Source organism: Alexandromys fortis, unplaced genomic scaffold (assembly GCF_014885135.2).
Source record: "Alexandromys fortis isolate MF-2015 unplaced genomic scaffold, M_Fortis_MF-2015_v1.1 scaffold_88, whole genome shotgun sequence".
Classification (NCBI taxonomy): domain Eukaryota; kingdom Metazoa; phylum Chordata; class Mammalia; order Rodentia; family Cricetidae; genus Alexandromys; species Alexandromys fortis.
This window is the reverse complement of record NW_026067961.1, coordinates 4218679-4231872: the sequence shown is the minus strand read 5'-3', so window position 1 is coordinate 4231872 and position 13194 is coordinate 4218679. Positions and strand designations below refer to the sequence as shown.

The 13194-nt window shown below is 49.0% G+C and overlaps 1 protein-coding gene across 5 annotated transcripts in view; it reads left to right on the top strand.

Annotated features, from left to right (window-relative positions):
* Positions 1-13194, top strand: part of Tnfrsf9 (TNF receptor superfamily member 9) — a 14305-nt gene extending 1111 nt beyond the window's left edge. The window contains exons 2-8 of one of the 5 annotated variants that reach the window (XM_050153422.1): positions 1476-1600; positions 2152-2256; positions 4970-5107; positions 5675-5744; positions 6031-6158; positions 6960-7094; positions 12659-13189. In XM_050153422.1, coding sequence (XP_050009379.1) covers positions 1501-1600; positions 2152-2256; positions 4970-5107; positions 5675-5744; positions 6031-6158; positions 6960-7094; positions 12659-12756 — 774 coding nt within the window. In that variant the 5' untranslated portion in view covers positions 1476-1500 and the 3' untranslated portion in view covers positions 12757-13189. Of the gene's footprint in view, positions 1-1475; positions 1601-2151; positions 2257-4969; positions 5108-5674; positions 5745-6030; positions 6162-6956; positions 7095-12658 lie in introns of all 5 variants that reach the window. The other 4 variants (XM_050153420.1, XM_050153421.1, XM_050153423.1 and 1 more) reach the window with 4 other exon arrangements.

Below are 13194 nucleotides of genomic sequence, written 5' to 3'. Positions count from 1 at the left end.
CTTCTTCTTCTTCTTCTTCTTCTTCTTCTTCTTCTTCTTCTTCTTCTTCTTCTTCTTCTTCTTCTTCTCCTCCTCCTCCTCCTCCTCCTCCTCCTCCTCCTCCTCCTCCTCCTCCTCCTCCTCCTTCTTCTTCTTTTAAGACAGGATCTCATTTAGCTCAGTCTAGTCTCAGACTCTGACCCTGAATTTCTGATTCTCTTGCTTCCACCGTCTGGGTGCTGGGATTAGATATGAACCACTGTGCTGTCTGATGGAGTGCTGGGGATGGAGCCCAGGGCTTCACGCATGCCAGACGCACTCTCCAGCTGAGCTTCATCCCTAGCCCCAGGATTTTTTAATTGCCATTTTAATCTTTTTTTTTTCTACAAACTTCAAATTTCAAAATTGGCAAGTGCAGGTCTGTGCTTGAGAAGCTCTCAGACGGTGACTTTCAGCAGAGGTCTTTCACAGTCAGGGCAATTAAATGCCAAGCCACCGAGGGCAGAGCAATAACAGCGGGGCTCCCTCTCCCTGAGGGGGCACTGGATGGCATCACCCTCATGACTTTGCCTCAGAGACAGCAGGGGTGCCAATGCCAGGAACCTGAAAGTCCCTAATGTTCCTGCTCTCATTTCAGCCTGAGCTTTGGTGGGCGTGCACCAAGTCAGTGGCCATTGTACAACTCTCTGTAGATTTACTGTGTTTCCATAACATTCCGGGCTTTTTAAAAAAATTAATTTTTCTTAAATTTTCGATTGTGTGTGTATGTTTGTATGTGGTATGTACACTTGGATGCGGATGGCAACAGGCATAGGATCCCCTGGAGCTGGAGTTATAGACAGTTGAGAGCCACCCAACATGGGTGTTAGGAACCAAACCTGGGTCCTCTATAAGTGCAGGATGTGTTCTTAAGCATTGAACGATCCCTCCAGCCCCAATATTCCTTAAAATTCTCCTTAAAACCCTGCAGAACTGTCTAAGTATTGCTGGCAATGCAGAGAGTTATGGAAGGACCACCCACCCTGCTTATATTTTGTGGAATGACATTTGTGAATGAATCCCTCTCTTAAAGACAGGCTCAGGTAGTCCAGACTGGTCTTGAACTCTCGACCCTCCTGCCTCTGCGTCTTGAGTGCTGGGTTTGCGGGCATGGACCCCCCCCACCATGGTTTCTTTCTTTCTTTCTTTTTTTTTTTTTTTTTACATATTTATTTATTATGTATACAGTATTCTATCTGTGTGTATGCCTGTAGGCCAGAAGAGGGCACCAGACCCCATTGCAGATGGTTGTGAGCCATCATGTGGTTGCTGGGAATTGAACTCAGGACCTTAGGAAGAGCAGGCAATGCTCTTAACCACTGAGCCATCTCTCCAGCCCCCCACCATGGTTTCTGAAGTACTGATGCCTCTTGAGTAGGCACTCTACCAAGTGAGCCACACCACCAGCCAGAGAGCAGCTCGTTTGACTGAAACTCTTTTGGAATCTCCTTTGCTAGTGTCATATGTGTGCAAGAGGTCGTCATGGGGAACAGCTGTTACAGCATGGTGGTGACTGTGCTGTTGGTGGTGGGCACTGAAAGGACAAGAGCCCTGCAGGATTCCTGTGCCAAGTGTGAGGCGGGTAAGTACCAGACCGACAGGTGCGTTTTCTGACCGTTGAAAACTCAGTTCGGTTAGCCCGTTCAGAAGACCGCTCACTCCCTTGCAAAGGCTTTTTGGGTACAACAAAGAGGCCCTGGGGATCTGGCTCACTCAGTTTCCGCTCCTCAACCTTGCCACTTGAGTACAGTCAGAGAGGCTGTCTCAGGGGTGCTTGGAGGGTCCCAGGACAGGCTCAGAACAGCACACAGTACATGCACTCTGCAGCAAGGAGCAAGCAGGTGGCAGCATCGTCTGGGCCCCTCTGGTTACACTGATCTCAGAGGAGATCAACAGACTCAGGGTTTTCTTAGTCTCTTGATTTCTTTGTTGCAGCATTTATACACTGTTACTCCTAGTTGCACAGCTATGCCAGGGGTCACCCTGCAAATGTATAGTCTTAAAACGCCAATCAGTAAATGTGCCATTGCCAAGATGCCTAGAGGATAAATGGAGCATTTGCTCTGATGTCCTCATGATGCCTCGGGTGACGGTCGAGTGTTGTCAGACACAGACACCTGTGCTGCCTTCCAGGTACCTTCTGCGAGAAAGACAATCCTGTGTGCACCAGCTGTCCCCCAAGCACATACTCCAGCACGGGTGGACAGCCGTCCTGCAACTTCTGCAGGGTGTGTGAAGGTGAGTCTGTCTGTCTGTGTCGAAACAGAATCTTTCTGCTGCCTATGCTGGACTGGACCTTGTGATCTTCAGCCTCCCAGGACTGGAGGTCGGCTTTACACTGAGGCGTCTCCATCTTTAGGAAATCTGGGGCGAGACCAGCTTTGGTCTCCCTTTACTAACTGGTCTCTACTCAAAATCTTGAGCTTCACAGGGGCTGACTCCCCTGTCCACAGCAGGTGTAGCCTAAGGATTTCATGGAATAGCTACCGTCGCTACCTCGAGGACCAGCCTCCAGCAGCTCGGGGACTGAGGGGGATCCCACAAAGTCAGCTGACTAATCTATCTGAGGGAGTAAACTTAACTCGTTGGGGCCTGTGAGGGGGGTTAAACTTAACTCTCTGGGGCTGGCGCAAAAGGGACCCCCCTACACAACCCACACACTCACCCACCCACACACACACCCCTGTAAGGTCTCCCCATCATCTTCTCTCTCTGTTCTTTCTTTTCTTAGCTCTCTCTACATGTATTCCTCTGTCTCTCGTGATATCTTTCTTCTAACTAATTTTATTTTTTTCCCTACAGCTTATATACCTCAGCAAAATCTTTCAAGCAGTATAAACATTATAATGAGGTTACACACTATTTTAAAGAAAATGATTACAGTGAATACAAGTGAAAACCAGCATGTTTTCTACATCTCTTACACAATTAAATATTTTACACATTACAGGTGAAAAGCAAGTTGACCCCAGAACCCACAAACATTTATGTCCAAGCAACTTGTTATTAGCAGAGTGTAAGCGAGCAAGGCGTCTTTCTCAGTCAGCTCTCTCGCTGCCAGCCTGCATTTTTCGGTTACAGAGAAAGGAGCAGTCATTTTATTATTTACCTCAAAGGTAATCTCATAAGAAATCTTAGGAGAATCACAAATCTAAGTTTTTATGTATGGAAAAGAATCAGCCAGCTCTCTTTTAAACCCTCGGGGTGCACACCCACTCATCAACAGGTGTTTATACCCGGAAGCAGAGGGCAGAAATGGGCACAAGGGGTTCCCCATCAGCCTTGACCACCGACCCATCTAGCAGGTCAGCCAGCGGCAGCCAGGCTACCATTGTTCTTGGTCTCCGCCCTCAGTGTGCCCCTCACTCGGCTATTAAGGGCAAGCTTTTTAAAATTGTTTTCCAAGATTTTTTATTTGCCTTAAAGCTATTAACAAAACCATCTTAACCTACCCTTAAGTCATTACTTAAAGCTGTGTTCTAGCTACGGTGCACACTGCAACCGTGACCACATCTCTCAACATTAGGACGAGAAGAACATGAGCTGACTTAGCTCCTGGGACACAACTGTTCTTCTTAATCGTTGACATAAGCCAAGTCCATATGATGCGTCAGAAGAAACTAGCTGTGCGGTACTTCCCTGTTCTTATTTCTGTCTTCTGCAGCCTCTGCTTTCTCGGGGGCAGAGGTAACACCGTGTCTTGCATTTGCCTATTTTAGCTTTCCCGCTAAGGAAAATCACAATCCCTTACTATATATACTAAAGACCGCCCAGGCATCAACATCCTATTTAAACGAACACTACTATTGTGTAAAAGTCATTGCTTTTAAGTAGCACAGTTTAGGAGGAAGTCATCTTCATAATAATCCACAGTAAAAATCCCCAGGAGAATGGAATATCTCCATGAGATAATCACACGACATTACAGGCGGCGGGGAATCTCTGCCCATTCACACCACGCTAGATATCAGCGGAACATGGCAGCAGCAGACATGGAAAGACAGAACAGTAACAACAGCCATCCTGGGGCCGACACTCTCAGGGCCTTGGTGGTCCAAGATCCACCCAACCGCACCTTACATGCTGGTGGGCCAATCCCCTGACGTCAGTCGCCACCTGCTGCTCTTCTGATGTGGCCACCAGCAAGTCATCATTTTTTTTTTGGCTGATTTTTTAAATAATAGAGGAAATACTCACTTGACACGAAAGGCTTTTATTGTTTTTGTTTTGTTTTGAGACTGGGTCTCATCATGTAGCCCTGGATGACCTGGAACTCACTATATAGGCCAAGCTGGCCTGGAACTCAGACCTTCTGGCCTCTACCTCTGGAGTACTGAGATTAAAGGTGTGCACTACCACGCCTGGATTTTTTTTTTCTCTAAAGTAGGGTCTCACGTAGCTTAGGCTGGCTTTGAACGTCTCTTCTTCCCGCCCAAATGCTGAGATTACAGGCGTGTGCCACCACACAGTATACAAGGAGCCGGGGATGGGACCCAGGACTTCGGCGTGCTAGGCAAGCACTGAGCTCCCTCCCCAGCCCAAGAAAATCTTTTAGTGAGCAAAGTGGAAAATATCTTAATGGGGATTGAAAATAAAACAGTATGAGCCAGGCACTGGGGCACACAATCCCAGCACTGGAGACCGAGGCAGGAAGATTCTTATTTGAAGGGTAGGCTGGGATCCACAATGAGACCCTATTCCACAAAGACAGTAAATGGGGGAACACAACATAATCATTAACATTATAAGCAGAGCAATGGATATATATATATACACACACATATACACACATATACACATGCACACATATGTATGCATATGCACATATATACATGAACACACATACATATATATATCACATACACACATATATATATAAAACACATACATATATATATCAACCGCAATACAAATTTGTTTCCAAGGGTAACGCAGAGCCGGGGCTTTGTAGGTTATTTCAGGCTCAAGAAGCCTTGCTCCCTCACCAGCAATGCGGAGTGTGAATGCATCGAGGGATTCCACTGCTTGGGGCCAGAGTGTGCCATGTGTGAAAAAGACTGCAAGCCAGGCCAAGAGCTGACAGAGCAGGGTAGGTTTGCCCTTTCTCCGCCCAAGTTTGTGAAGGACAGAGATGCAGTATGTGGTACTGACGGTGTTGTAATTTCATTCCACTGTGTAGTCTGTGTTTTCACAAATGTAAATGATTTTCTTAATCACCCGAGCCGTGTATTCTTGCACATTTTGGTTACAGACAATATTGCTCATATCATTAGACTGAAACTGAGCAGTCTTGGGGTTTCAATTCAAGAGTCACTAAGCAGGGGCTGGAGAGACGGCTTAGTTAAGGGGAAATACAGCTCTTGCTGAGGACTCGAGTTCAGTTTCCAGTACCCACTTCAGGCTGCCCACAATGGCCTGTAACTCCAGTTCTGGGGGGGGTCTGACGCCCTCTTCTGGACTTGATGGGCATCTGCACTCACATGCACACGTGCACACACAGATGCGTGCACACATACATGTGGATAACAGATTAAAGTGTTAAAATAATCGTGATGCAATTTGCACAGGTTAGCCTATGCCACCATGGCATCTGCTCATCAGGGGAACATCGTAAAATGGTAAGATGCCTCCTACTGATTCTCAGCTTTCCTTCAAGGTTGTAAAAACTGTGGCTTCGGGACATTTAACGATCAGAATGGGGGTGGCACCTGTCAACCATGGACCAAGTACGTATATATTCTCATGTCTCTCCCAATGTAAAGAACCTGAGATAAACTGAAAAACAAAGGACATTGCCGCTGGCGTGCAGACCTGCAGTGCCTCACCTCTAGGGCACAGGGGACTCTGTGAGGCCACAGGGTCTTATGTGAGAGTCTCGTGGGAGTTTCTCACATCATCTGCCCATTGCTTGAGAGCCCAAGCCCTACTGTATCACGTGGCTACTTCCTGGGATAACTGTGCTCCTCTGGACCCAAATTAATCATCTGAACTCTTCTTCTTGACCCGTCTTAGCTGCTCGCTAGGTGGAAAGTCCGTGCTTGAGAACGGAACCACAGAGAAAGATGTGATCTGTGGCCCCACGTTGGTCAGCTTCTCTCCAGGTACCTCCCCCACCGTGACTGCCCCGGTGAGAAAATCAGGTGGTTGTTTTATTGCTATTAAATACAAGTTAATGGTCGGGGGTGGCGCACAACTGGAATCATAATCACACCACTACAGAGGCTGAGGTGGGAGGCCCCGCAAGGTCCAGGCTAGCCTGGGCTACACAGCAAGACTCTCTGAAAAGGTTTATCCAAACAAACGCCTGATGTCTGTTCAGACTGTATGTGAATGCCCTCAGCGCCGCTGACTCTCGCAGCTCTGCCCACAGCAGGCAGCTCTGGGGTGCTCTCCTCTTCATGCCTTGTCTTGTTTACCTGGATGTTGGCATCAGTAATGGTGACTCCTCATCCCAAACAGATAACGTAGCTTTACAAAGGCCAAGTCCGGGGAAATAAAGGGCCTCATACGTTACGCTCAGTAGTCCAGGCTGCTTAGTTGCTGGGAAAATCATTAAATTCGGGCTCATTTTAAAATGTCACTTAGATTTAGGACTTGGGGTGTCACTCAGTTGGTAGAGCCCTTGTTTTACATGCTAAAAAGGCCCTGGATTCCAGACCCAGGATGGCATGGATTTGGGCATGGTGCTGCAATCCCCACCCTGTGGTGGAGGCAGGAGGATCAGGAGTTCCAGGTTATGCTCAGGTGCAAATGGAGTTTGAGGCTAGCCTGGGATCCATGAGACTTTGTCTCAGGAACAAAACAGAAGGAACGAAAGAAAGACAGTAAAGTCATCTAAGCTCGTTGAGTTACAGGTTTGGGGTGCCCAGGGTGCTGCCTCACTGGAGCCCATGTGTTTGCCCTCACCGAACACTCCGGCATTTCTCTCCTTGCTGCAGAAGGAGGGAGATCCTTGCGAATCCTAACCTGGCTGCTGGCGCTGACATCGGCCCTGCTGCTGTTTCTACTCTGCATCACTCTGGGGCCCATTGTGGCCAAATGGAGCAGCAAGAAATTCCCCTACTTGTTCAAGCAACGTAAGGCCAATGCATCATGGGAGGCGGGCGGGGAGGCAGGACAACTCTGCAGACAGGGTTCTCTCCCATTTCAGAGAGTGAACTCAGGTCCTTAGATTCGATGGCGAGTGCCTTTGCTCATCTAGCCATCTTGCAGGCTTGGATTTTTTTTTTTAAGTTAGAAGCCTGTGATTGGCTAACATAATGGTTGTAAAGCCAGGACAAGCTTGTTTCCACAAGGGGACTGACAATGTCTGGAGGCAGTGGGGGTAGTGGTGACTTGGTGCTGGGAGGTATGTTTAGCTGTGACTTGGAGTAGCCTCCCCATCCCCACAATGCACAGGGAGGCCCCCTAGCCACAAGAATTGGGCTCTGCATTTCATTTGGGAAGAGATGGAGATGGAACGGGACCCAGAGTGTAGGGAAGACAACGGACACATAGGGCACAATCCCGGGTAACTGTGCACACATAAGTGTGGGCACCCAGTCAGCCCACGCCCATGACACAGAGGAACCAGAAAAGAACATTGCCTCAGAAGTTGGGGAGACAGCTTGGTTGGTAAAATGTTTGCTTTGCAAGTGCAAAGAAACGTTAATACCCAGATCCATGTTAAAAAAAACAGTGGTATGTGCTTGTAAAATCCCAATGAGGGACAGGTGGTGACAGGCAGTGACAGGCAGACAGGTAGTGACGGGCAGTAATGGGCAGTGACAGGCAGAGACAGGCGGTGACAGAAAGAGACAGGCAGTGACAGGCAGAGACAGGAAGAGACAGGCAGAGACAGGAAGAGACAGGCAGAGACAGGCAGTGACAGGCAGAGACAGGCGGTGACAGAAAGAGACAGGCAGTGACAGGCAGAGACAGGAAGAGACAGGCAGAGACAGGAAGAGACAGGCAGTGACAGGCAGAGACAGGTAGTGACGGGCAGTAATGGGCAGAGACAGGCAGAGACCGGCGGTGACAGGCAGAGACAGGCAGTCACAGGAAGAGACAGGCAGTGACAGGCAGACAGGAAGAGACAGGCGGTGACAGGCAGAGACAGGCAGTGACGGGCAGAGACAGGCAGTGACAGGCAGAGACGACAGGCAGAGACAGGAAGAGACAGGCAGAGGCGACAGGCAGATCCCTTGCTAACAAGCCATGCTCATCTATTGGAAAACTCTAGGCCGGTGAGAGACCCTGTCTCACACAAAAGCAAGCAAGCAAGCAAAGGTGGACCTCTGACTTGTATACACAGCGCCTTAAAGCACATCAGCCCACCCAGTGTCGCTTCTCGAGTTGGTAATAGCCTTGGTCTTGGCTCTGGTCCATACTGGAGGAAGTGTGGAGAATTGGGAGAATTGGATGATGCTGAATGGGTGTAAGGTGGATTATTTCAGAAATAAAGAGTTTCAAAGGGCTGGGCAGTGGTGGTGCATGCCTTTAATCTCAGCACTCAGGAGGCAGAGGCAGACAGATCTCTGTAAATCTGAGGCCAGCCTGGTCTACAGAGTGCACTCTAGGCTGGTCAGGGCTACATAGTAAGAACTTGTCTTAAGAAAGAAAGAAAAAGGAGGAGGAGAAGAAGGGAAGGAAGGAAAGAAGAAAGGAAGGGAGGGAGGGAGGGAGGGAGGGAGGAAGGAAGGAAGGAAGGAAGGAAGGAAGGAAGGAAGGAAGGAAGGAAGGGGATTTACCCACAGGTTGAGTTCCAGTCCCCTGTGATCAAAATCCAGACTTCTCCATTTCTTATAAAATAGCAATGAGCAATGCATGGTTCTGTTCTGTGGGTGTCTGTATGTATAGTGCGCATGTGTATGCACTCACATGTGCACATGTGTATGTGTAGACATCAAGGCTGGGGGCAGGCATCTTCCTGGCTTGCCCTCCACTTGCTCCTCTCAGTTGAACCCAGAGCCCATCATGGATGTGTCCAGCCAGCTTGCCCCGGGACCCTGTCTCTGCCTTCTGGGGTCACAACGATTATTGCCCTGCCTGGCCTTTATGTGGTACTGGGAATCTGAATCCTGCTCTTCTTGCTCTCATGGCGAGCATTAGTTACCTCAGGGTGAGCATTTGCTACCTCAGGGTGAGCACTCACTACCTCAGGGTGAGCACTCACTACCTCAGGGTGAGCATTAGCTACCTCAGGGTGAGCACTCACCACCTCAGGGTGAGCACTCACCACCTCAGGGTGAGCACTCACCACCTCAGGGTGAGCATTTGCTACCTCAGGGTGAGCACTCGCTACCTCAGGGTGAGCATTCACTACCTCAGGGTGAGCACTCGCTACCTCAGGATGAGCACTGGCTACCTCAGGGTGAGCACTAGTTACCCCAGGGTGAGCACTGGCTACCAAACCATTTCCCAAGCTTGGTTTTTGTTTTTCAACCTAGGGGGAAAAGACGTGGGAATGAGTAACTTAAGTCCTGTCCAAGTAGGTAGGTCAAACTGTTTTCCAAAAGTGATGGGGGGCACATTGAACGCCTCTTCAACAGGGTGAGGGCGAGAGCGCTCCATTCGCCCCACTTCCGTGTGAATGCGGGGTGCAGCACCGCTATTTTTATGTCTGGTGGGTGGGGAAGACTGGCTCACTGCGGTTTTGATTTGCATTTCCTTGACGACGGCTGAGGTTAGGTTTCGCTTTGATTGGCTGTTTGGATTTCTTACTCTGAGAAGTCTTCCCATGGAGCCACCTGCTCTTTATCAATGAAGGGCACCCTGTCCCAGCTGCAGGCATGTTTGCTTTCTGTAGTCTTTCCCTCTCCATTCCAGGCTTCTGGCTCTGGAGGAGACCTCTAAGCCGCCAGAACCAGAACCGTATTTCCTCCTAGAGAGGCAACAAGGTTTCTGTGAAGATGTTTTCAAAGGTATTGATCAGTAATGAGGGTCTTGTAGTCATTAAAAAAGGACATTTTCCTTTTCCTATAATTACACGAACAAGGAGCAGGACAGTTCCACGTGCCGTTCACAAGCCTCTAACATCACAGTGAGGCCGGGACGACGACGCACAGAACACACACAGCTGCATGTCACTTTATCCGGTTTGTAGATTCATTTACCGAGCCACACAACTGAAATACGGAACTTGAAAAGCGTGTGTGAGAAGCCTGCCTGGAGCCCCAAAGAGAGGCTCTCAAGGTCAAGGCCAGAGGTTACACAACTCAACAGCAAACAAGCAAACAAAACCACCACAGACTATTCACAACCAAGATCCAGCCCGGCTAGCCCTCCTCACTCAGCCCTGCTCGCCCTCCTCACTCAGTGCTCGCCCTCCTCACTCAGCCCTGCTCGCCCTCCTCACACAGCCCTGCTCGCCCTCCTCACACAGCCCTGCTCGCCCTCCTCATTCAGCCCTGCTTGCCCTCCTCAGTTCTTCCCTTTCTCTGGCGATCACTCATCTATTTCTGATTTTTGACTCTTGGCTGTTTTTTTAAATGTATTTACTATGTATTTTATGTCACGCGTGTTTGCTTGCATGAGTTGCATGTGTGTCACATGCATGCAGGAACACCCGGAGGCCGGATCCCCTAGAACTGGACTTATAGGTAGTTATGCATCGCCATGTGGGTGCTTAGAATTGAACATGAGTCCTTTGCAAGAGCAACAAGTGCTCTTACCTACTGAGACATCTGTTTTTTAACTCTTTTTTTTCTTTTGGTTTTCTGTATAACACAGTCTAACCAAGGCGACAGGCTCCCTTACCTGTGGGGCCTAGGACTGGCCCTGGCCTTTGCTGTAACGATCCCTGATTGTCCAGAAGCTCCCCATCTTGCTAGGCTGGTCTGTCCCTGGTCTGGTAGCTGGAGTGGGCGGGGTTTCTCCGATCTCTGTGCTGGCATCCCCAGGCTCCCCACTCGTCCAGCTCCTCTCTGGGAACAGGAGGCAGAAAGCAAGCCCAGACCACCTACTGCCACGCTGCGTCTTAGGCCCTGAGATTCTTGGCCATCCTGCCCTCTCCTCTCCTCGCAGCCATCTTGGGCTTGTTTCGTAGGTTATATGTATGTATGTATGTATGGAGTTTTGGACGGTACAGAGCAGTAAATACAGGGAAGTATGGTCTCTTCTACCTGAAGCAAATCACTACTGTTCTGGTTAACCTTGGATACAATATTTCTCAGTCTTGACTTAACTTCCTTCCCTTCCCTTGCCTCCCTTTAAAAATAAGATTTAGAACATAGAAGACATGCCTTGGAACAGGGCTTTTGCTTGTTAAGTGTAAAGGAAGTAGAGATGGAAGGCTGCTAGCTGTAAGGGCAGATGGGTCCCAGCTGTGTGTAAGAGCAGCTGTGCTGCTACACAGAGCAATTCTGGGCTTTCACAGACATAGAGGTGGGACACAGCCACAGGATCACACCAAAAGGAAACGTCGGTCTGAAATAACGTGTGAGAATAAAATAGGGGTGCTGATAGCAGGTGGTGGCTCAGGCCTTCAACCCCAGCACTGGGGAGGCAGAGGCAGGCGGAGGTGGCGCATGCCTTTAATCTCAGCACTGGGTGGGGGGGCAGAGGCAGTTGGATCTCTGAGTTCGAGGCCAGTCTAGTCTACAGAGCAAGTTCCAGGACAGCCAGGACTGCTACAGGACACTGTGTAACAAAATAAAAGGAAAAACAGTGTGGGAGGGTGGGCAGGGGTCTGCTGCATTGAATCCACAGTTGTGCCTGCAGTGTAAGCCATGCTCTATGCTGCTGTGAGTTTGGCTCAAGCTTTGGTTTGTTGTTGTTAAGCCAGTGTATAAAATAGAGAAAATGGTTTTTAACATGAAGGAAAGGTGGGAAGAAAGAAGGAAGGAAGGAAGGAAGGAAGGAAGGAAGGAAGGAAGGAAGGAAGGAAGGAAGGAATAGGTTTTCTGTGCCCCCATAATAGGTTTCTCCACTGATGCAGTAAGTCAGATCAAGTCGAATTGAAAAAGTAGAACAGGTTTATTTGAGCAAAGCAACTGCCGGGTGAGTTCTCCAGTCCCAGAGATGGAGGTCAGAGAACTCACATGCCAGACTAAAAGAGGGAGATTATATAGCTCTTAGGTGAGGGGCTATGACATGTCTGCCACAAGGTGGGTTTGTGCCCAAGCATGGTCAAAAGCTGATCACTTTAGGCAGGGACTGGGGCTGCTGGCAACTTCAGGGGAGGAGCTACCATAGCCGCCAAGAATGTGGACCTGGGCTTTTTGGTGCCTTTTCTTTGTTCAGAGATTCCAGAATGGGCAGGGCTTGGAGAGACAGGAATGGGGCTTCTCAGACCACGCAGGAAGGAGCTGCAGGAGCGAGCTGGAGGCTCCAACCAAAGAGGAAGGAAGGAAAGAAGGAAATCCCGACATGCTGGGGATTACATACTGTAACACCAGTTCTTGGGAGACTGACCTAGGGAGATTACCACATATCCAAGGCCAGCTTGATCTATAGGGAATCCCAGTTGAGAGACCCTGTCTGCAAACAAAACACAACATAAGAAAACAAAATACTGTAAGATAAAATAATAAGTCTCCAGACAGCTCATACAAGCTGTTGGCTGGCTGGTGGGTAAGTTGAGAAGGTTTGTGGATGGAGCAGAACTGTTGTCTGAGACAGCGGACTGGAAGCCTCTTACGTTGTTTCTGCTGTTTCCTAGCACTTAAGATGGCAGTTCGCACGGCTCAAGAGGAAGATGCTTGTAGCTGCCGATTTCCAGAGGAAGAAGAAGGAGGAGGAGGAGGCTACGAGCTATGAGGTGACATCCCAGGAGGCAAGGAGCAGCACAAGGACCCCACTGTCCTGTTCTCAAACACCATCCCAGACAATACACAGGCGTGAACACCATCCAAACCTCTTCTGATGATAATGTATTGGGTTTTTTTTACCATTTAAAACATTTTTATCTTTAAGTTTTATGTGTATGAGTGTCTTGCCTGCGTGTTATGTGTGTGTGCATGCAAGTACACACACCATGTGGATTCCTGATGCCAGCAGAGGCCAGAAGAGAGGTTGCTGAATCCTTGGGAATTGGAGCTAAGGATGGTTGTGAACCACCTCTTGGGTGCTGGGAACCAAATCTGGGTTCTTTGCAATGGCAAAGTGTCTTAACCACTGGGCCATCTCCAGCCCTGCCCTTGACATTTTTAATAGGACTATGCAAAGAAAAGGAATGAAAGACCAATTTCTAGGTCT